Source organism: Capra hircus, chromosome 9 (genome assembly GCF_001704415.2).
Source record: "Capra hircus breed San Clemente chromosome 9, ASM170441v1, whole genome shotgun sequence".
In the NCBI taxonomy this organism is placed as follows: domain Eukaryota; kingdom Metazoa; phylum Chordata; class Mammalia; order Artiodactyla; family Bovidae; genus Capra; species Capra hircus.
Window position 1 is genome coordinate 37723427 of NC_030816.1, and position 25123 is coordinate 37748549.

Consider the following 25123-nt stretch of genomic DNA (forward strand, 5'->3'; position numbering starts at 1 on the left):
ACTAGTAATAGAAAAATCTCTAACTCATTTTTAACCTGAAATACCTTTGGGGTCCCATCTGTCCAGACTGAAAAGGCTTGCTATGGAGCAGAAGTGGTGATTTAGTATATTAATTTTGTATCCTGCAACTTCACCAAATTTATTGATGAGCTCTAGCAGTTTTCTGGTGGCATCCTAAGGATTTTCCACATACTACCATGTCATCTGCAAACAGTGACAGTTTTACTTCTTCCCTTCCAGTTTGGATTCCTTTTATTTCTTTTTCTTCTTTGATTGCTGTGGCTAGGACTTCCAATACTCTGTTGAGTAAAAATGGTAAGAGTGGTCATCCTTGCCTTTTTCCTGATCTTAGGGGAAATGTTTTCAGCTTTTCACTGTTGTGTGTGATGTTAGCAATGCGTTTGTCACATATGGACTTTATTATAAGAAAACTGGTCTTAGAGTGTTGGGACTGCAGAGCAGGAAGCTGGGCTGGGTAAGAAATAGATTGGGGTGGGAATCTTGTAGCTGCAGTACAAGAACTTCCCTCTTTGGGGAATGTACCTTAGGTTGTTGCCAGACTGCAGTTTTATAGTCCTTGTCTTATGGTTCTCAAGCGCCTGATTGCAATATGAAGCCTTTGGAAAGCAGCTTTTGTCAGGTGGACCGGAACTAAGGAAAGGTGAAGCGGTAGCTCCTTGTGTGTGGGCGTTGGGGTGGATGAAGCTGGACCAAGTTTCTTCTCATGTCTCTGACTGCCCCTCAAGTTCAGGCTGGGGAAACAGTCTGCAGGATGGGGGTGTAGGTGGTAGTTCATACTGTTATGAAGGGGTCTTCAGGGAGCCATGCATCTATCTGATCATAATGAAGCAGCACAGATGACTGAACTCTAGTGTTTCTTTACTTTTGATTGGACCTTCATAGACCCTGCCTAGTGACACAGCACTTATGGGAAAAGCAAATGAATAACTGGCAAATAGAGTTGGTTTGGGAGACATAATCATATAGGGGATAGAATAATAAGAATACAATTTCAGTTATGAGGCTCAGCTGGGCACTGTTGGTGGGCAATAAATATCTGCTGGATGAATGAAGGAAAAAATTGAATGAATGTCTGGAGATGTTTAGCAGCTAGCCAATGAGGCACTCCAGGATCTGTGGATCTGAGGGTGCTTTCTGAGCAAAATTTGAAATTTGTGAATGCTTTTAACAGGCAGGATCACAAATAAGCCTGGGCTCTCTAGGTGGAAACTGAAAAATCCTATGAAAGAATGTTCTTTTTAGCCATGGCTGGAGACCGTAGGTGGGAGAGTGTACTTGGAATGATTAGAATGCAGACAGAAGGGTAATGCCTTTGACTCAGGACTGTATGAGTCTGACTGTAGGAGCGTAGCTGCCTTCGGCTCTTTGTAAGGGACTGTGAATGAGTTGGGGATATCTATTGATTAATTTTCGATGGCGCTGGGTCTTCCTTGCTGTGCATGGGCTTTCTCTAGTTGTGGCAAGTGGGAGCTACTCTTCATTGCAATGCACGGGCATCTCACAGCAGTGGCTCCTCTTGTGGGGCACAGGCTTTAGGGTACAGGGTCTTCCGTAATTGTGGTGCAGAAGCTTAGCTGCTCCTCAGCAGGTGGAATCTTCCTTCATTGGCAGGAGGATTCTTAACTGCTGAGCCCCCAGGGAAACCGGATCTGCCTGATTTCCGCATCTGCAGTTCAACCAAGCCTGGATCCTGTAGTACTATGTTTAGGATATGTGATTGGCTGAATGTGTGGATGTGGAACCTGTGAATATGGAGGGCTGACTAAGGGACTTACTTGACCATCTGCGGATTTTGGTATATGTGGGAATCCTGGAACTGATCTCCTAAGGGATGACTGTAATTGCTAGATAATTAAGCCTTTTAGGGTTTTTCCTAAAAAAAAATTATGAGAATTTTTATCTATAAGGAGAATTATAATGCTGAAACACTGATTATGATTATTAATAGTATGGATTTTTTCTGTCCAGAGTGCTTGGTTTTTGTTTGATATGGTAACAGGAAGCTTAAGTTACTAGGCACTCACCACTCTCTTTTTCTTCATCGTTATCTGCCCCCTTATATTGTCAGCTTTCCCTTCTCTTGGGGCAGCTGAAGGTCAGCTTTCCCTTCTCTTAGGGCAGCTGAAGGTTTAACCATGACAGAACACGTATAAATTGGTTTATCCTTAGGTGGCTACTTATGGATCGTTTGTAAGTAATTTGCATTTTTCTCCGGAAAGAATGATGCATTTCATCAGTTCTCTTTGATCACAAGCATACCCAACGAAATTGTTATTACTGCAAAGGGTGCTCTAAAGAGCTGAGCAGAGAGCTGTAATGTCAGGAGACTGAGGATTGTGGTTTGCAAGAGCTCAGAACATTTAAATGTTTTGTTTTTTTTTCCAAGGATGCAAACTTAAGTGACAGCGAGGATAAAATCAACACTCAACTCATAATTTGCTTCTACATAAAAAGTTGAATTGAAATCTAAATTAAGTGAGAAGGTCAAAAGAGAGCATTTCAAGATTTTTAAACAACTAAAGACTAACAGGAAAACTACCTGAACATTATTTTTGTATCAATTATGCACTGGCTGCTATGCTAGGCTCTTGGGAAACAAAGATGAATAATAATGGTATAATGGTGTCCACTTTCAGGAAGCTTATAGTGTATTGGAGCTCATGTTTCTAGGCTGACAATATTCTAGGATGTGAAAAATTGCCCCATGTGATCTTAGAATTATGATTGTAATCTTTCAGAAATGAGGAGGCTAGGAAAAACGTCAGAAGATGGAGATAGGAAGTCATCCTTGTTTCCAAAAGGGGGAGAGAGAAAGTAGATTCTCATAATGAAATAAAACACTAGAATGAATTATTGAATAGATGACTGGTTTTCTTGAAGGACTGTTACTGGTTCATTGTGAATGTCATATCAAAAAATGATTGCAGTTGTCCCTCTGTGTCCACTGAGAATTTGTTCCAGGACCTGCTGTTAATACCAAAATCCGCGGATGCTCAAGCCCCATTGTTGGGTCTTTGTTTCTGTGGGTTTCACATCAGCAAATTCAACCAGCCTCGGATCATATATGTGAACAGTTTATTTATTGAAAAAAAAATCTGCATACTAGTGGACCTGCAGCAGTTAAAATTCATGTTGTTCAGGATCAGCTGTTTATTTTCTTGACTTGCTGGGCCTACTGATTGGATAGACAATCTCTTGATTTCTTCAAACCATTGGAGACCATCTCTTATGATATGCTTGTGGAAGATGGCTCATTTCCAAAGGTGGCTTCATGGATGCCTATGGTACCACCAAGGTTTCTTGAGTGGTTTGTTGTGGGGGAGAGGGATCCCTTGATGGCTGAACTTTTTCTACCCTTTCTTCACTTAGATCAGCTCTTCTGTTACTTCTCTGTGTATTGGGAATCTGTTTCATTTTGTTTGATAGAGAACTTCCCCTACCAAAGAAAAAAGTGGGAAACCCCTGGATTAATTGGTGGTGGATATGTGCTTGGCTTAGTATCTGTGTCCTCACAGTACTCATTAAAGGACTGATATCCCCTGAATCTCCAGGGACGCTGCCCTTGTCTTTTCTCAGAGATCTATTGACAACTTCAAAGACAAGTTTAATGGTTTTTAAATGACTCCAGGTGGAACGATAGCTAAAAATTAGATGGAAAAATCAGGAATCAAAGCTGTCAACCATAACAAGAAGAAAGCCAGTAGGGATAAATGTCAAATTCTATACTTAGGACCTCAAATTGAATTGCACTAATACAGAGTGGGGAGAGATGTATGAAACATGATATGAGGATTTTAGTTGACTTCAGTCTCAATATGTCACCAGCATGATGGACTCCCAAAGAAGCTAATAAAAATGTAGCCTGTTTAAACAAAGCATAATGTCTTGGATTAAGTTCTTTCCTCAAGGAAGCCTTTCTGGAACTTTCTCCCAGACTGTGTCAGGAGAACCTATTCCCTGCTCCCAGGCCCCTGGTACTTTTTCCCCCAGAGCACTTCCTGTACTATCTCTGAATGGTAGGCATGACTGTCTCCTCAGCTGGACTGGGTGCCAGGCCTGGTGGATAAGTTTCTGTCTCTAGAGCCCGAACAAGCCCCTGGCACATATGAGGCTTTCAGCAAGTGTTTGTTGAACAAAGAATGCAATACTCAGTTCTGAGGTCCATCTTTTAAAAAGAACGTGGCCAAACCTGGGTGCATCCAGAGGAGGGTGATTAGGAAGGTGGTTAGTCTCAAGATAATTTCCTGTGAGGAAGATAGTGGGCATAGATAGTCTGGAGAAGTGCAGATATAAGGGTCATAAACTACTTTTTTTTCAGGTATTGAAAGAGGGTTCCTTAGGTGTTGCTGCAGATGATGGGCATGTTTGGGCAGAGGAAAGGAGGGCAGAGGGGGACTGGGGTGTGTATGAGGGGAAAGGACAACCGATGGCAGCTCAGGGTTGAGAGCACTGTAGAACAGACCCATCTAAAGTTAGACGGGCTTGTGACAGAGAGGCCTGGTGGGCTACAGTCCATAGGGTTGCAAAGAGTCGGACATGACTGAAGCGACCCAGCACGCATGCACACACACATCTTGTCATGTGGTCGGAGCCGCTGTTTTTCATTTGCTCCATGAGGGTAAGGACCACCATCCAGATAGCCGGGGAGTCTTTCACAGGCAATATCATGCTTAACTAGAAATTGTCGTGGGGATCCTTTCGGTTCTGATGGTTTGATAATTTTGTATTCATTCTCTAGAGAAAAGAGCAGAGGCGAGTTTCCATGTTATAAGACGAGGCAGATTTATTCACTCGTGTTCTGGTTCATCTCTTGGATTGAGATTTATGTTTGGGCTGCTACTCGTGACTTTCAAAGGCAGGGTGCTTTAAATGATCTGCATTTACTCCATGCCCCTTGTTTTTAAATCTACTTTTTGAACAAGGTTGATTTCCAATAAACCTCTCTTCTAACCTTCTACTTCTTTTGAAGTGATTTTTACTCCAAGACTTTTGGACAGTAGCAAAATTGTTTTTTGTTTTTTCAAGAGAGCTTGGGAATAGGCTGTTTTAATAGCTGCTCATCCTACCCTGTTTAATTGCATCATATAAGCTGCACTGCCTTTTCATGAGGCGTTCCGGCCGAGGCTGGGGGCCTACCTGGCACACAGCAGCCACACACCATGCCTCCCAGTGAAAGTGGCAGGGCAGAGTCTTCACAACTGGCAGCAGAAAAGGATGAGAAACATTAGGTTATATCTATGTACATATTAGCATATTTAGCATATGTTGAGTAACTGAACAGAGGGCAGAGGAGGAGAACAAAGACAGGAGTAATTATGCCTGTCAATCTAGCTCGAAGGAGAAAACCCACAGATAAAGAAGAATATGATAGACACTATAAGGTATGTTCTGGAACCCCAAAGCAGTGTTTCCTAATGTAGGTTCTAAGCCCTTTGCAAATTACAGGGGCCTGTCTAGGACAGTGGTTCTCAGCCCTCATTGTTTATTAGAATCAGGGCTGGGAAAGGTATTTTTAAAATCCAGGAGGTGATTCAGATATGTTTGTCATTTACTATAGGGCAGAGAGAAGGGCGGGTGTGTGTTCTGGGAAGGGGCCACATGAGGGAACTGTGTCTTGGTTAGGGTGACCCTGGTTGGGTCTGTCTGCATGGGCCTTGGCCCACTCCTTCCTTCTCTCCATGTCACAGACCTACTACGCAGACTGCAAGGGTGTTTTTGTGTGTGAATAAATTTTAGACAGTATTTTTAACAGTGTCCTGAAGATGTTGTAGTCTTACAGCACCCGTGGGAGTTGGTTATTTCACAGATGAGAAAGCCCAATGGGAGTCAGAGAGGCTAGGGAGCCAGTCTCGGGCTGTGCAGCTGGGGAATGACAGTGTATTTCTTCTGCCTCAGGACAACTTCTGTACGTGTGCATAGGTGGCTTGTTCAAGTCACCTGCAAGAATGGTAATAATTCGACTTGGAATCCATAAATTTTAGTTTTACCTGGATTGATGGGGTTCCTGTGAAAACTTAAGCTTTGTACAGATTCATACCGGAATCTGATCTGACTGAAGTGAAGTGATCCATGTGCTCTGAAAGATCTTTACATATTGTTGAGTAACTAAATTGCTGCAGCTTCTAATGGAGAGGGCCATTAGCTCCAATCCTCAGAGAGCAGCAGCTCTTCTCTTCAGGCATCACATCCATTCCAGGCTTCCAGAAGGCGGAAGCAATGGAGGCCTGGGGGGCCTGGCCACTTTCAATAGCCAGGGATTGATTGGTGGGACCAGGCCCTGCTCTTGTTAAAATCTTTATATCTGTATGGGATAGACAGTTGTGGCCTTGAATTGTGGCTGATTTCTTTTCTAGTTTCATCGTTGCTATCTCAGTTGGTAAAAGTGTGTTGATTATTAAGGAAACAAAAAAGTTACTTAGCAGATTAAAATGAAATGCTAATCGGTGCTGAATTCTTAGAATCTTTATGGCTTATTTAGCGGCACAAATTGGTTGATGTCATTCTGACAGAAGCAGTCTGGTTTTTGCTTCATCCTGGGGGTCTTCTAATTGTTTCTTCCCGGAAAAAAGTCACTTTATGTTTAAATGTAGTGTGTGTGCGTATCCAACTTTCTGCGGCCCCGTGGACTGTAGCCTGCCAGGCTCCTCTGTCCATGGAATTTTCCAGGCAAGAATATTGGAACGGGTTGCCATTTCCTATTCCAGGGGATCTTCCTGACCCAGGCATTGAACGTGTGTTTCTTGCGTCTCCTGCATTGGCAGGCAGATTCTTTACCACTAGCGCCACATGGCAGGCCCGTGTATTTAAATGTTTTGGGTTCCAATTCCTGAATGATTAAAAGAAAACAAAAATGTTCACAAGACAATGCCATGCAGACAGTAGATCTTTAAATCCCATTCTGTACTGAACATTTTATAATAACCCTTCCCTGGTGGCTCAGACGGTAAAGCGTCTGTCTACAGTACGGGAGACCTGGGTTCAATCCCTGGGTTGGGAAGATCCCCTGGAGAAGGAAATGGCAATCCACTCCAGGACTGTTGCCTGGAAAATCCCATGGACAGAGGAGCCTGCTAGGCTACAGTCCATGGAGTCGCAAAGAGTCGGAAACGACTGAGAGATTTCACTTTCACTTTCATAAGCCTAATAGGGAAAAGAATATATATATATACACACACACATATATATATATTTAATACTTTGCTGTACACCTGCTGGGGTCCTGCCTTCTTTCTGATTTCATTTCTTTTTTTAAAATTTGTTTATTGAAGGATAATCACTTTACAGAATTTTGTTGTTTTCTATCAAACCTCAACATGAAACAGCCATAGGTATACATATATCCCCTCCCTTCTGAACCTCCCGCCCATCTCCTTCCCCATCCCACTGCTCTAGATTGATACAGAGCCCCTGTTTGAGTTTCCTGAGCCACACAGCTAATTTCCATTGGCTATCTATTTTACATATGGTAATATGCAGATGACACCACCCTTATGGCAGAAAGTGAAGAGGAACTCAAAAGCCTCTTGATGAAAGTGAAAGGGGAGAGTGAAAAAGTTGGCTTAAAGCTCAACATTCAGAAAACAAAGATCATGGCATCTGGTCCCATCACTTCATGGGAAATAGATGGGGAAACAGTAGAAACAGTGTCAGACTTTATTTTCTTGGGCTCCAAAATCACTGCAGATGGTGACTGCAGCCATGAAATTAAAAGATGCTTACTCCTTGGAAGGAAAGTTATGACCAACCTAGATAGCATATTGAAAAGCAGAGACATTACTTTGCCAACAAAGGTCTGTCTAGTCAAGGCTATGGTTTTTCCAGTAGTCATGTATGGATGTGAGAGTTGGACTGTGAAGAAAGCTCAGTGCCAAAGAATTGATGCTTTTGAACTGTGGTGTTAGAGAAGAGTCTTGAGAGTCTCTGAGATTGCAAGGAGATCCAACCAGTCCATTCTAAAGGAGGTCAGCCTGGGTGTTCTTTGGAAGGAATGATGCTAAAGCTGAAACTCCAGTACTTTGGCCACCTCATGCAAAGAGTTGACTCATTGGAAAAGACTCTGGTGCTGGGAGGGATTGAGGGCAGGAGGAGAAGGGGCTGACAGAGGATGAGATGGCTGGATGGCATCACTGACTGATGGACGTGTGTTTGAGTAAACTCCGGGAGTTGGTGATGGACAGGGAGGCCTGGTGTGCTGCGATTCATGAGGTCTCAAAGAGTCGGACACAACTGAGCGACTGAACTGAACTGAACTGAATGTAAGTTTCCATGTTACTCTTTCCATACATCTCACCGTCTCCTCCCCTCTCCCCATGTCCATAAGTCTATTCTCCAACTTCATTTCTTAAACCTTGCCTACTCTGTGAAAACAACGCTTGTCTTCTCTCTACTTCACAAATACACCATGCTTACCCTGACCTTGTGATACTTCTCTTAGCTGTTTTCCCTGACTAGAGTTCCCTTCTCGGGATTTGTGCACCACTAGATCCTTCTTGACATTCATGTCTCTGGGTAACTATCACCTCCACAGAGAGGCCTTCCTTGACCACCAGTCACCCTCTATCACATCACCTTACTTTAATTCTCTGCATTGCACTTGTCACTGGCTGATGCTTTCTTATTTATTGGTTGATTTCTTTATCCTCTCTCCATGGGCTGTAGACTCCATGAGAGCAGTGACCTTGTCTGTTCTGTTAGTCACACAATCCCAAGTACCCAGAGCTGTGTCTTGCATAGAATCAAAATAATTTCAAGAGCTGACATTTATGGAACATTTCCAGTGTGCTTAGGCAAATAGTAATACAATACATAGTCCTTACCCTCATATGGTAATATATATACTTTTATAATAATGTACATGTGTATTTGAAAGAAAGTAAAAGTCGCTCAGTTGTGTACAACTCTTTGTGACTCCATGGACTGACTATACAGTCCATGGAATTCTCCAGTCCAGAATACTGGAGAGGGTAGCCTTCCCCTTCTCCAGAGGATCTTCCCAACCCAGGGAATGAACTAGGATCTCTCTCATTGAAGGCAGATTCTTTACCAACTGAGTCACAAGGGAAGCCCCACATGTGTATATATATTAATTATATAATATACAACATAATAAAACATAATATATTATACATATGATGTATAATATGTAAAAAACACAGAGAAGTAGAATAGTATTTAATAGTCCAAATAATAGCTCTATAACCATCACCTCTATTTAATAGTTAATGTTTTGTCATACTTACCTCAACTATTTTTTTCTTGATATGGAAGTGTTTTAAAGTTACAGATATCATGACATTTAACCTGTGATTTTAAATGCTGTGCTGATATTTTTCTCCTGTGGTCATCAGCCTTCAAGATGACCCAGTGATCCTTGCCTCCCAGGATTCATCCTCTCGGGTAATCCCCTTCCCTTGAGCACAGGCTGGACTTACTGCTTTGCTTCTGACAAACAGAATATGGCAGAAGCAATGAGATGTCCCTCCTAAGATTAGGTTTTAAAAAAAATGGCAGCTTCTGTCTTGCACATCTTACTTCTCCTGCCCTTGATCTTCCACTTGCTCTGGTGGAAGCCTACACCGTTGTGAGCAGTGTGGTGAGGAGGCCCACATGGCAGGGAACTCATGGCCAGGATCCAGCAGTGCTCTGCAGTCCTGTTAACAACCTTATGAGTGAGTTGGGAGGCGTCTTCCCCAGTCAAGCCTTGAGATAACTGCAGACTGGCTGACATCTTTTTTTTTTCCCCCCAATATTTGGTATTTTTTTAAATTTATTTTTTTATTGAAGTACAGTTGATTTACAATGTTGTGTTAATTTCTTCTGTATAACTCAGTTATACATATATACACATCCCTTTTTATATTCTTTTCCATTATAATGTATCCCAGGATATTGAATACAGTTGCCTGTGCTATACAGTAGGATCTTGGTGCTTATGCATTCTATTTGTAATAGTTTCCATCTACTACCCTCAAAATCGCAGTCCATCCCTTCCCCACCTCTCCTCCCCCTTGACAACCACAAGTCTCTTTGCTGTATCTGTGAGTCTGTTTCTGTTTCGTGTGTGTGTGTGTGTGTGTGTGTTAGTTGCTCAGTTGTGTCCGACTCTGTGACCCTACTGACTGTAGCTTGCCAGTCATCTCTGTCTGTGGAATTCTCTAGGCAGGAATACTGGAGTGGGTTGCCGTTCCCTTCTCCAGGGGATCTTCCTGACCCAGGGATCGAGCCCAGGTCTCCCGCATTGCAGGCAGGATTTTCTTTACTGTCTGACCCACCAGGGAAGGCCCTGTGGATGAGTTCATTTGTGACGTATTTTAGATTCCACGTGTAAGTGATATTGTATGGCCTCTGTCTTTCTCTTTCTGACTTGCTTCACCTAGTAGGATAATTCTAGTTGCATCCCTGGCTGACATCTTCACTGCAGCCTGTTAAAGACCCCGAGCCAGAGGCACTCAGCGAAAGCTGCCTGGATTCTTGACTCACAGAAACGGTGAGGTAATAAATATTTGGCCTTTTAAGCTGCTAAATTTTTGAGGAAATTTGTTATGTAGCCATCAATAACAAACACACCTACATAGCCCCAATCCCATTAATCCTAGTAGGAGCCTCTTTGAGCACTGCTGAACCGTGAAGGGTACACAGCTGGGTTGTCAAGAGGAAAGAGTGCTTATCCTGCTGCGATGGGCAACAGGCATCAAATCTCTGTTGCCTTAAGTTATGTGGATAAAAGATTTTACATCTTTTGGAAATGGAATCTTATCTTTCAGTCTCTTCAGAGACACTACTTCTCATTCTGGTTTTAGCAGTGTTCTTGTCTTGGCTGGGAAGAAACCTGGATTTCTTTCGAGACGATAGAGCTTGACTCACAGGAGGTTTCCGTCTCTGGATTCAGTGATCTTTGAGAAAATGGTGTGCACTGGGGAGACAGTTGTGTGGGACATTCTTAACCATCTAATGGTCAGGATACATGGACAAGAGGGTTCAGTAGGGGAGTGATAGATCTCCCACAGGGTAGGAGCTAAAGACCTAGTCCTGTGCTTGAAAAGATGCAGCGCACAGAATTCTGATGTGATACCCAGAGTACTCATGGGTATATCATCTGAGAAGCAATCAGATTCCTTTTTTTTTTTTTTTTTTGCCATTCCCAGACCAGGGCTCAAACCCAGACCCCAGCAGTGAAAACACTGAGTCCTAATATTGGACTGCCAGGGAATTCCTCAGAAAGATGAGGTCGATAGCAGTTTGGTTTCATCCCAAGGGACTTGTGCCTTTTGTGTGAGTCAGGTCTACCACTCTGGCCAGATGCTAAACAGTTCTGGTGGTTAAAGATTTTCACCAATTTTTGGTGATCGCTCAGATGTTTGAGTGGAGAAGGAAATGGCAATGCATTCTAGTATTCTTACCTGGGAAATCCCTTGAATAGAGGAGCTTGGCTGGCTATAGTCCATGGAGTTGCAAAGAGTCAGACACGACTTAGCAACTAAAAAAATGTTGGAGAATGATTGAAGATCCTGGATTCCAGCTAAGGTGAAACCTGGGATCCATAACATGAAGAAAAGTCCTCCAGGAATGTGGAGTCTGCTTGCAGGACCCTGATGGCCAAACAAAACCTGCCATTAGAATCTGCTTCTGTTCAACTTTCTTAAAAGAAGGATAAGTTCCTTACAACAGAATTTGATTTTAAACTTCAACATGACATTGAATTCAGTCTGATGTGTTATTTTACTAACTAAATCATATTTGAGGGCAACCAGATAGTCTTTATTGAATAAAGAGAACAGCTGCCTCCTCTGTTGCCCAAATACAGAACAGCCAGGACAGAAATGAAATTAAGAAGAAAGCCTCTTGGGAAGTGATTTGACTTGGGGTGCTCTGTATTCTTTACCCTTAGAAGGTGTAGTTGGGAAAGTGAAACTGGGGAGATACATAAAGCTTTTATACTCCTCAAATCTCACTATTTCAGTTAAATGTCTAGTCAGACCCAAAACCAGCAATATTGCAGCAACTTCAAGAAAAGAGATAAATAAGAAGGCCCATCATCAGTGAGTCAGTAACGCTGCGTCATTGTTAGAGATGTCAGCTATGGTTCTTGAAGACTTCCAGAAGCTGCTGTTTAATGATACCAAATTATAATAATAAGTGAAGCTAATCAGGTATTTGCCTCCTCCTGGGAAATATTTTCCTACTCTAGATCTCCCACATATGGAATTTTTCTACAACTGCTGCAATTCCTTTATCCCACTTCCTTAAAATTACAATGTATGTGCATGAATGCTTTGAGTGTGGAGTTCAGAAGGTGTTCAGACACATTAATAGGAGGACTGAAGATCAGAAGAGCAAGTGCAATCCTGTCCTTATAGTGGAGAATGTATGTGCATCCTTGTTGGATCCACAGGGAGTTTTAAGAGCAGGGGCATTAACAAAGAGAAAATTGGGAGGAAGAGGTGAGATGGCAATTAGGGAAGGGGTCAAGATAATGCATGTACACTGAAAAAAATTTTCTTGTATGTTCCTCTAGATAATTTTGTAGAAGATTATAGGAATATCTAGTTGCCTTCCAGAATGCAGTCTGAGGAGCGATTAAATTTAGGGGCTTCTTCTGGTGCCCACCCCCCACCTTAATTTTTTTCCCAGAGTGGAAGCCAATTGGTGCAACTAGTAAATGTCAGAATGTTGTAAAAGTTAATGATTTTAATTCCGATATTTACCCATAACGACAGTTAATAATCTCATATAAGATAGCACCTCCTATGGTTGAAAGAATCACACATTCAGTGATTTTAGAGTGTGCTGGGAATATGAGCAAGAGCTCTTTAAGAAGTGGCCTGTCCTATTGTTTCTGACAAAGACAAGTCTGACCATGAGTTTAAGAGACTAGAACGTAGATTTCCTGCAGCTTTCCATCTGGGAGAGTCTCATGCAGAAAAAGAACTTCAAGTGTGTGTTCTTTGAAGGTTGGAAGGTTACTGGGATCTTGCCATCCTTGGGGAAGGTACTCAAAATCTTTTTTTCTCAATAGTCCTTAAAGTCTCAGTTAATTGAGAGAGGGACAATTAGAAAAGGAATGATATCGACATTGACTTCACTGGAATTATCTGCTTATAAATCGTATTGGTGCTCAAGTATAGGGGGCACTAAGTAGGTGAAACATGTAATTATCATTTATTCTTAGACTAATAGAAAAATGAGTGCTTGAAAGTCTTTTGACTATTAATCTTTAATTTCTCTCTAGAACAATATTTTCCAGCACAGCCAGTCTTTTCTCCACTTATAGCACTTGGAAATTTAGCTAAATGGCAGAAATGGAGCTGATAGTGGCCAGTAAAAGCTGGGAACAGAATTAGTAAAGGAGTAAGTAGATATAATTCTGTGCTCATTTCTGTAGCTGCTTCCCAAACACTCTGCTCACTACCCATAGTGATATGTGTGAAAGCAAGTCATCAGTTTTTACCTAGAAGCATGTTAGTGGAGACTTAATTTTCCTAGGAAAGGGTGCTGTGCAGAGTTGTTGTTTAGTGTCTAAGTCATGTCTGACTCTTTGCAACTCCATGGACTGTAGCCTGCCAGAATCTTCTGTCCTTGGTATTTCCCAGACAAGAATACTGGAATGGCTTGCCATTTCCTTCTCCAGGGGATCTTCCCGACCCAGGGATCAAATACGCATCTCTTGCATCTCCAGCATTGGCAGATGGATTCTTTACTACTGAGCCACCAGAGAATCCCTGCCATGTAGAGTAAATATGACCATAAATACTTTGTGTGCTTCCAGAGGAAAGATCTGGAATCAACGGTAGATGTCCCACAGAGACATATTTTGTCTCAGTATAAGGAACTGACTATCCATAGAATTGCCTGCCTTGCCCAGGAGGTGATGGATAAGTTCCTGGAGGGCTTGGGTTTGGAAACTGTCTGGTCAGAAAGTGGGTGAAGGGATTTCTATATTGGGAGGAAAGTTGGACTGTTCTGCCCACAAATAGTACTTGTTCTATTATTGGTGATGAGCGTAAAATAATTGCATATGTTAGAATAGCACCTTCTAGTTTGCAAAATGCTTTCACATTTTTACGCTTTAAAATCCTTACAGGAGTTCTCTATTCTAAGAAAGGACAGAGATCAAACATACTTGAATCTAGTTGCTGTTGTTCTTGTTTAGTTATTCTTTAGTTCTTGTCTAGTTAGTTATTGTGTCCAACTCTTTTGCGACCCCATGGACTGTAGCCCTCCAGGCTCCTCTGTCCTCATGGGATTACCCAGGCAAGAATGTTGAAGTGAGTTGTCATTTCTACCTCCAATGGGGATCTTCCAGACCCAGGGATCTAACCTATTGGCAGGCGTTGGCAGGTGGATTCTTCACCACTAAGCCACTAGGGATAAAGGTGGTTAATACTTAGGGCTATCAACACCTTATTTGCTGATTTCTACTATGATAGATATCAGATGGACAGAAAAGTAAAAGAGGGTTACCTGCCCTCAAGGAGATTAAACACTACTTGAGGAGATAGGACACACACATAAATAAGACTATGAGATGACATGTGTGAATTACCTAATGATTGATTTAGATGAGCGTTTCCCAAAGTGTGGTTCCTGGACCAGCAGCCTTAGCACTACCTGAGCTCTTGTTAGAAAGGCAGAGTCTTGAGTCCCACCCATACCTACTGAATCTGAAACCTGGGGATTTGTGGGAGATAAATCAGTATTTTTTAAAAGTCCTCCAGGGGATTATGATGCATGCTCGAGTTTAAGAACACTGATATACTCTAGTCTAGACCAGCACTTACCAAACTTCAGTGTACGTGAGAGCTATCTGGAATAGCACTATTCAAAGTGTGGTCCAAGAATTGCTGGCTCTCTAAGAATCACTGACCTGAAAGCTTGTTAAAACACAGATTCTCTCCCAGTCTCACTCTCAGTCATTTTGATTAAATAGGTAGCATTTGCGATGCTGATGCTGCTGGTCCCAAACTGCTCTTTGAGCAGCCCTGCTCTAAGCAGGTGTGCCTCTGAGGGTTGGCAGAGGAGAAGTGGTCGAGGACTGGACAGTGCAGGTAACCTTTCTGGAGTGGAGGAGGGAGCATGTGATCTGAGCCTTAAGGGAAGTGTTGAGTTAAACCAGTGGAGGTTATTGGAGGAGGGGTGGGATGGGAGGTGGTGATGAGAGTACCACCAGCTGCTTCTGTGCATCTCTACACATGAAAATGAAGCTTGAGTTGTCTCATCACCCAAACCTTCTCCCTCAGTGCTTCAGAAATGCCCTTAATGTTCTATTTTTCGCTAAAACCCTCCAGTAGTGAGAACTGGGCCCACTTGGGGATGCCTGGGGATGCTACAGACTTGAGACTTTGACTTGGCCTTTTCATCTTTAAGCAGAATCTAATCTAAATTCAGTCTTTTTCTTAAAAATACTTCCTGCTAAGCTCAAAAGACCAAATTTGGAACAATTTGAGCAACATAAGGAATAATGAGAGGACTGGATTACAGGCCATACAGTAAAAGAAATATCGACAAATGCATGTTTACATAAATAAATAATTGAATATGTCAGTAAAAGGGGGATGAAGGAAACAGTAGTATTTGAATCAATACATGTAGAAGTAATAGAGAAATAGAAAATCCTGATTAGGCAAACTCCACAGTATTTAGTTGTTTCAGTTGACGTCTACTGATGGATGCTAAAATTAGTGGGCCAAAGTTTGAGGAGAAACAGATAGTGATACAGTCTCAAAGTTTCTCCCCCAAGGTTATTAACTACAAAAGGAAAACTAGTAACATTACAGAAAGAAACCTTACGGATACTATCATTACCACATGGTCAGGGTTAATATCCCCAGTGATAAGACATATGGACATTGTGGACCTCCTGATATGATGCTCTGAGAAGGGGTATCAGGGGTCTCCAGAGAAATAAACCAGTAGGAGATATAGATCTAGATATCTGGATCTATCCATGTCTGTTTCTCTTATATAATAAATTTATATGGACTCATACAATTATGGAGGCTGACAGATACCAAGATCTGCAGAGGGATTGGCAAGCTGGAGACCCAGGAAGGCTGATGGTGTAGTTCCAGTCAGAACTGGCTCAAGACCCTGGAAGAGCCAATGTTTCCATTTAAGTCTGAAGTCAGCAAAGGCCTCCGTCCTAGTTCAGAGGCAATCAGGCAGTAGGAATTTCCCCTTCCTCTGGGGAGAGTCAGCCCTTTTGTCATACGAAGACCTTCAACTAACTGGAGGAAGCCCACCCACACTAGGGAGAGTGTTCTGCTTTACTTAGTATCACTTAAATGTTAATCTTGCCCACAACACCCTGATAGAAAATCCCAGAATAATGTTTGACCACATCACTTAGTCCCCCATGCAGTAGTCAGGTTGACATATGAAATAAGCATCACAAGAGCATTTGTAAATATGGATTACTACTCTAATGATTAACCACCTTGGACAAACCCAAGTTGATGAACATTTTGCAAAATAGCTGATCAGTATTCTCTAAAAATGTCGAGGTTATAAAAGACAAGGAGGGACTTCCCTGGTGGTCCAGTGGTTAAGCCTCTGTGCTCACTGTATAGGGTTCAATCCCTGGTCAGGGAACTAAGGTCTTGTAGGGCATGGCTGTGTGGGTGGGGGGAGGTGGGGGTGTGTGACAAGGACAGACTGAGGAACTAAGGTGACCCGACAGCTACATGCAATGCGGGATCCTGAAGCAGAGAAGAACAGTAGTTGAAAAACTACTAAAATTTTAATGAAGAGTACAGCACAGTTAATTGAATCATATTGATGTTAATTTCTTAGTTTTGGTAAATGTACTGAGGGACTTCCCTGGTGGCTCAGTGGTAAAAAATCTGCCAGCAAGGCTGGGAGATGCAGGCAAGAGACATGGATTTGATCCCTGGGTTGGGAAGATTCCCTGGAGAAAAGAAATGGCAACTCACTCCAGTATTCTTGCCTGGAGAATCCCAACCCATGGGATTGCAAAAGGGTCCAAAATGACTGGGTGACTAAACAACGACAGCAACAATAAATGTACTGTGGTTACCCAGCTCAGTTCAGATCAGTCACTCAGTCGTGTCCGACTCTTCGCGACCCCATGGACCACAGCATACCAGGCCTCCCTGTCCATCACCAACTCCTGGAGTTTACTCAGGCTCATCTCCATTGAGTCGGTGATGCCATCCAACCATCTCATCCTCTGTCATCCCCTTCTCCTCCTGCCGTCAATCTTCCCCAGCATCAGGGTCTTTTCCAGTTGGTCAGTTCTTTGTATCAGGTGGCCAAAGTATTGGAGTTTCAGCTTCAGCATCAGTCTTTCCAATGAACACTCAGGACTGATCTCCTTTAGGATGGGCTGGTTGGATCTCCTTGCAGTCCCAGGGACTCTCAAGAATCTTCTCTAACACCACAATTCAAAAGCATCAATTCTTCGGTGCTCAGCTTTCTTTATAGTCCAACTCTCACATCCATACATGACTACTGGAAAAACCATAGCCTTGACAAGACGGACCTTTGTTGGCAAAGTAATGTCTCTACTTTTTAATATGCTATCTAGGTTGGTCATAACTTTCCTTCCAAGGAGTAAGCATCTTTTAAATTTTCATGGCTGCAGCCACCATCTGCAGTGATTTTTGAGCCCCTAAAAATGAAGTCAGCCACTGTTTCCCCATCTATTTGCCATGAAGTGATGGGGCCAGATGCCATGATCTTAGTTTCCTGAATGTTGAGCTTTAAGCCAACTTTTTCACTCTCCTCTTTCACTTTCATCATGAGGCTGTTTAGTTCTTCTTCGCTTTCTGCCATAAGGATGGTGCCATCTGCATATCTGAGGTTATTGATATTTCTTCTGGCAATCTTGATTCCAACTTGTGCTTCCTCCAGCCCAGCGTTTCTCATGATGTACTCTGCATATAAGTTAAATAATCAGGGTGACAGTATACAGCCTTGATGTACTCCTTATCCTATTTAGCACCAGTTTGTTGTTCCATGTCCAGTTCTAACTGTTGCTTCCTGACCTGCATACAGATTTCTCAAGAGGCAGGTGCCCATCTCTTTCAGAATTTTCCACAATTTATTATGATCCACACAGTCAAAGGTGTTGGCATAGTCAATAAAGCAGAAGTAGATGTTTTTCTGAAACTCTCTTGCTTTTTCAGTGGTTACCTAAGCTGTTCATATTAGCAGAAGCTAGTTGAAGGGTATACAGAAACTGCTATTTTTGTAACTTTTCTATAAGTCTAAAATTAACTAAAAAATTAATTAGGAAGTTTTAAAAAAGTTTCCTGCCATTGGGTACTCTGAGGACTTCTTAATAACAGAGAGTATTTTTATAATCTTTAAATTTATAACTGTAGTGTGTGTATACATGTATAATTGTGTGTCTACCATGAATGCTAAATTCTATCCATTTTTTGAGGGAGGGGGCAAGTACCTTTAAAAACCCTTAGACTTTTGTTCCTTTCTCCTTCTATATTCTGTATTCCCTCCTGATCAAAAGCATCCTTTTGTAAACATTCACAGCTTAACCCTCCTGCTGTTCCTTGGGGTCTTTATCTCATAGATGAAGCTCTCTGTGGCAGCGTGTACAGAGCAGAGAGTATCAGGCTGGGAGTCAAGAGACTGGGTGCTGGCATTTTTAGTCTGTTTCTGTTATTATTAATAACTTAGGGTCCTGCTAGCTTTAATGTTCTGAGCCAAAAAGTAAATTTGGGCTGAACGCTATATGTATTAGTTGATGTACAGTTTCAAATGATTATATTTATCGTTATTATTTTTCTTTTTTTTAATCAAGGTTTTATGTGCTCTATTTTTAGGTTTCCTAAGGTTTTATAAAACTCATGTACATTTTTTCCTCTTGCTCCCCCAAATATTTGGAGTCTACAACAGACTTCACATTGTACTCTAGCATTTCCCTTAGACATTTCCGGGGGGCCAGGAAGCCATTGTAGCTCTCCTTTAACCCGTTTTCTTCCCTTTGAATCTGGGTCGTATGTGTAAAGGTGAAATTTGAAAGAGGGCTGTCTGAACTGACAGCTTCCATTGCCATGAGAAGGCATGTGCTAGAAAGATGAATATAATTTATGAGATGGAGAGAAGTAGAGGGCACATATGGGTTCTGGGAGGGCAGGGAGATGTGTGGGTGCAGCATGAGCAGAAGTGTAGCAATGGGAGGCATGACGTGGGCTGGTGAATGGGGCTGTCCCAGGCCTGCCGGGTTAAAGAAGGGTGAGGGGCAAAGCCGGCATGTGGGTGGGAGCAGAATGTGATGAGTCTTGGACTGCAGGATGAGTTTGGACTATTTCATAGCCCATTTCACAAATCATTAAAAGTTGTTGTGAAAGGCAGTGCCACTGTGAAAAGAATGTCCTAGAAATTTAGCTTTGGGTGAGAAATGGAATAGACTGGAAAAACAGAAGGGCTCTTATCGTGAGTGCTGGTATTTGATGAGTTACCCAGATCTGGTGCTAAGTGCTTCACATGTGTTGTGAAATTTAATCCCCACAGTGGTCCTAGGAAATACCTTTAATATCATCTTTTCCAGATGGGAGAACCGAGGCTTGGAGAGGTTGATTAATGAGCAGGCTTTCATAGTGAATAACAGTGGGACCAGGATGTGAAGGAGGATGGATCCAGTTCCTCCTGGGCCGCAGTTTTAAAGCTTCTCTTTGTTTGTTTCCTGTTGGTGCATAGTGGTGAGAACCTTGCCAAGAGCATGGAGATATCATACAGAGCCTTGCCTCCTCAAACTTCCTAAGTAGCTTAGGGTTCTGGTTCTCCCTGAGGAAATCTATTAATTTAATAAAGTAAGTGCCGAGACTGGCTGTGCTTGACTTGAGATGGTTTAAGCAAATGTCCAGATGTTCTTAAGCATCTCAAGCTTTAACAACTAGAGCTGGAGACAAGGAGGTGCCTCTGGGGTTCTGGGGGTGATAAGTTCTCCCTTTTCTCCATGAACCCCGTCCCTCATCTGCTTACCTTGGTATGTTCCCAGTTACTTCCCTGCTGTGCTATGGTATCAGTTGATACATCACAGAATTCTTTGTTTTACTTTTGTTTCTAGTTTTTGGTAAAAGAAGGTGCATGCATTTGGTTTTGCAAAGCTTTTGATGCTCTGTTAAGCAGATGGATGATGGAAGATGCTGAATGCCATTGTGACTTAGCGGGACAGCAAGGGCCAGCAAAGTGACCTCTCTCTCTCTCTCTGCTGCAGGTGACAAGAAGTACATCATGGGGCCCAAGCTCTCCACCCTCGATGCTACTGTCTTTGGACACTTGGCCCAGGCGATGTGGACCTTACCTGGGACGAGACCTGAACGGCTGATTAAAGGCAAGCCCTGTGAAGCTCTCAGGTTTGGGGAATTGCTGGGGGCCGGGGGTGGGGACAGCACAGTGGAGAATTCTGAGCCCAAGCCTGTGAGCTTGGCTGTGCTTTGTGGAGACACCAGGCTGTGGTGTCCAGGGCCAAGGTTGGTTTTCTGTGTTAGGATCGGTAGAGGCAGAAGAGGAGAGATGGGGCTTCTCACCTGTCATCCTGCACAAACCATGTTCCTAGCAAAGCTGACGCAAATCCTGCCATGTTCTACACAAGGGCTTTTCTTCCAGCAGCCTACCTAGTGGATTTAATGCTTGTCACCGAAATAGGACTTAAATTCCCCTAGTGTCCTTGTTTTGTCAGCCTGCCTTAATTTCCTTTGGATGGTGGGGGCTTTCCAGTTTCTGGTTTATCCAGCGCTGCAGCACCTGAGGTTGGGTGGTTGTGATGGATTCACTGCCTATCTTGCATGCTCCTTTTGAGTACAGACTGGTCTCAGATGTGGGTATAGGTACATAGGATTCTGTGTCACAAGTTCAAAACACTCCCTTCTATTCCAGTCAGGTGTCTGTAGATCATACCTGGAGAGTAGTAGAGCTGGAAAATTCAAGAACTTTGTGGGAAAATGAGGAAAAAATGTCAACAAATTCTTTGTAAGTTTGGTGCTGTGTGAGGTATTATTATTGATATTATATGTACGTTTTGACCAAAGAAATACAATCTTGTATCTTTGTTGTGTGATCTTGATGTAGGCCTGTGAGAATTATAATTCTAAACTGGTGGAGTGAAAGTGGGCTGAATGAGGCCAGAGCTAGAGGATGAACATGTGTAGTGATGGGGATGGTTGCCAGAGGTCAAGTTCTTGTTGGCAGTGGGGCAGGGAAAGTCAACTCAACCTGGGTTGATGTTAAGGGACCAGATCTTCATGTGTGTTTGTTTGTGTGTGTGTGTGTGTTGGAGTGGAGTGTTGGAATATGAATGGCTGCTGGGGCCTCTGAGAAAGGCTTCTTCTCCATGGATGAATGGAAACCACTTTGAGTCATCTCTGGTTTGAAACAGTACCTAAGAAAGTACCTGGTGCTGGGAATGTGGGGATCAAGGTTCTATATTTTGGTTTGGGGAAGGGGAATGACAGAAGTTAATCAGGGTTTTGCTAGCTCAATCAGTAGAGCACGGGACTCTTAATTCCAGGGTCATGCGGTCAAGCCCCATGTTGGGTGGTTACTCTTCAATATTTGGGCTTCCCTAGTGGTTCACACAGTAAAGAATCTGCCTGCAATGCAGGAGACCTGGGTTCAGTCCCTGGGTTGGGAAGATCCTTGCAGAAGAGAATGGTAACCCACTTCAATCTTCTTGCCTGGAGATTCTGATAGCTTATAGTGAATGGTGCTGCCAGATTCGTGGTCTCCAAAGGAGAAGATTTAACTCTGGGACCAAAGATAATCTCAGTTATTCAAAGTTTTGTGTAGATTTTATTAAAGTAACGGGGATAGAGAAAGCTTCCAACAAGAGGAACTGGAAGAGGGCAGGAGAGTACCTGCCTCACAGATTTAAGTGAGGCCTTACATACTTCTCAACTAGCTGCTAAGAATAGATAAAAAGGATACCTCAAGATTGTAAATTCCACCAGACACTGTCCCAAGGCATACATCCTGAGATAAATTTGGCACAAGATTAGCCAGGGAGAATGGTTCTTGGATTTCCCATAACCCCAACTATTTAGTTTATAGCCATTGTTTATCTGTTTTAAGTTCCCCGCTGCTGCTGCTAAGTCGCTCAGTCATGTCCGACTCTGTGTGACCTCATAGACGGCAGCCCACCAGGCTCCCCCGTTCCTGGGATTCTCCAGGCAAGAACACTGGAGTGGGTTGCCATTTCCTTCTCCATAAGTTCCCTGATGAGGGGTTAATTTTTGTAGAAGCAGAATGAGCTTTGTCTATGTGTGCCATAGTCTGTCATCAGAAGCCACATTTAAAGAAAACTTTGTTCTTTTAACAGGAAGAGAAAACCAAATTCCAGATCGGTACCAGCTTTTATTCACTGTGAAACAATAGTTATTCACTTAGTCAAAGTTAACAATAAAAGGTTTCAAAGACAGTTTAATGTCTTAAGAAGCTTGTATCATGCACAAAACTCTCTTCCCCTTGCCACAAACCTTTTTTATACTTCTGTGTTATTTTATTTGCCCATTCAGAGAACAGCCACCTGTAAGTTTAGATTTACTTCCTTTCCCTTGATAGAATGTAATTCCCTTCCTTATGCCTTTTTATTGAAAACACACATCCTACTTTCTTTCAGCAACCATGACCTGTACTTTGTATCATCATTTTGTAGCATAGTAAATATAAATCACCCAAAGCTATATCATTTGCAAAAGTATCTTCCCAATGTCTGTGTTAATTAGATCAGTAAACAAACATCAATACCAGGTATCAATTCAATAGTGAATATTTACCAGTTCACACAAGCCTGAAATTCGTTTTAGTTTAATTTTTTTGAATTTAGAATTGATTGATTTGTAAGCACTTACTTCTCTGTAGGCCAATTAAATAGAGCTCATTGACCAATTAGCCTTTAGCAATGTTGTCCAAGGATGGAGACACACACTGGGACACACAGAAACCTCACAGTTTTCTGCTTGAAACTTAAAATGTCTGTTTGCCTTTTTTTCCTTTGGCCTGAAATTCTACCAGTTTGCTCATGGCTGGAGTCCCAGAAAGAATGGGCTGTGTATCTCAAGGACATGATAAGAGGTAACTTCAGAGTTTTTTCCCAGGCATGTTTTTATTTCTCAGGCAGGGTTGGAGCTCCAAAAAAAAGTATTTTAATAAACAAGCTTTTTCCTAATCGCACAAACAAAAAGAACCAGTTTTGCAATTTCAAAAAGATTTCATTTTAACCAATTTCCTCCAGAGTCTAAAGAATATCGTGGCCATTCAGTATCAAAAATGTCATCTCTCTTTCTTGTAGTCATAGTTCCATAGCTAAAATTTAAACCAGAGAGTTTTCAAATTGGCTCTAATGACAGGGCTAGCCTGACTGATAAGGTGTTGTCCCAGCAGGGATTATCTCTCCGGGCAGGTGAGGGCTTTTCTTAAAGAAAGCCTGTTTAGAAGGGGCTTTTTAGGCTCTGGGGATCAAACTTATCCCAGTTTTTCAAGATACAATTCAAAGGGGTGGTTCTGGAACTGTTAGCTCCCATCTGTAAGAGAGAAAAAAGCGGCACCCAGTGTCGTGGCTTTTTCCTACCAGAGGCATCCCTCCCTGCTCTAGATGGGAGTGGAGACAGGTCTTCCACCTAAGCTTCCTTCCCTGGCCGGAGTTAACCTGTCCTTACCAGCGCAGGTGTCCCACTGTCGTCCCTCCCGCTTCTACCACCGAGGAGGGGTGGAGATGCACCAGGGGTAGACCTGATGGCATCCCAGATTGATGTCGAGTTCCTCGCCATTAAAACCTCTGCCTGATTTCTGCTCCTCCTCTGAGGCCACCGGGGTAGAGCAGAGTAGCCTTCCAGAATGCCTCCCAAGCTAAGACCACTAGGGGAATCACCCATCTTTCATGTGCCTCTGTACACTCCTGAGCATATTCCTGACCACAGTAGAAGCAGCAAGTTATAAAGGGCTGAATGGAAAAGCCAAGATGTCCCTTCTGAGAGCTTCCATATCAGCCTATGTGATAAAAAAGGAGGTGATGGAGGGCTGGCCTGCTAGGAAAAGAATAATCTTTCATGTTCATGGAGTGTCAGGGTCAACCTTTCTATTGCTGTCCAGCAGATTGTACAAAAAGAATATCTAAAGAGTTGAGACAAGGCTCACTGGAGGGCTTTCTTTGGTCCACTAAGAGCTTGCATTACTAAGGGAAGAAGCCCGTTGCATTTCCAATCTGCCCAGATCTGGGGTGCCCAGATCTGGGGTTCCCTGATCTGAGTCCTCAGGAATCTCATGTTCACCAGTAATGCATCCATCCATGCAGTCCGGAGGCATGGCCATAACAAGAACTCACCTCTGGGTCTCTGGGGTCAGGAGGGTGATTTTCAGTCTGAGAGATGTCCCTGGAGCTAGAGCTCCACTTAGCTCCCTAGTGTGTTCCTGCCTGCAGTGTCCTGTAAAACTTGGAATGGTGGTCTGGCTAGAAAAACTCAATAACAGCATGGGTTGTAAGTCTCCTGACAGTCTACAGTCTGGCACACTAGGTTAGTACCTTGAATTCCTCAAGCAGTTATGAAAGCAGTCAGAGAGACCAGGAAAGGCTTGCCAGGGAAAAGAAGTTCAGTCCATACTCTTCATCCGTTTTTGGCCGTTCCCCTCATGAGGACATGGGGTGCCTCTTGACACTGGCAGGTCAGTATAACCCCCCGACAGGCATACTGCCATATGAGGATCACCATGGAACCGTGGAGCAGGACACAGCTCTTGCTTCTTGCCATTCACACAGACAGGCATACTGAGTTAGCAAAGTAGAGACTTTACATTAAAAGAGCAAAAGAGTCCCAGCTCTGAACGTTCTTACCTTGTCTTGAAGATCCCGGACGACACCCCAAGATGATAGCTTACAGTGAACGGTGTTGCCAGATTCATGGTCTCCGAAGGAGAAGATTTAAGTCTGGGACCAAAGACAGTTTCAGTCACTCAGAGCTTTGTGTAGATTTTGTTAAGGTAATGGGGATAGAGAAAGCTTCCAGCAAGAGGCATTGGTAGGGGGTAGGAGAGTACCCGCCTCACTAGTTTAAGCAGGGTCCTATATACTTCTCAACTAGCCACTGAGAATAGATAAAAAGAATACCTCAAGGTTGTAAGAGTTCCA

The 25123-nt window shown here is 42.8% G+C and overlaps 1 protein-coding gene across 2 annotated transcripts in view; it reads left to right on the top strand.

Annotated features, from left to right (window-relative positions):
- The window catches only part of FAXC (failed axon connections homolog), a 70078-nt gene that overhangs the window by 31444 nt on the left and 13511 nt on the right, over positions 1-25123 (top strand). For both annotated transcript variants that reach the window (XM_018053134.1, XM_013966473.2), the window contains one exon: positions 20219-20335. In XM_018053134.1, the coding sequence (XP_017908623.1) occupies positions 20219-20335 (117 nt within the window). The remainder of the gene's footprint in view (positions 1-20218; positions 20336-25123) is intronic.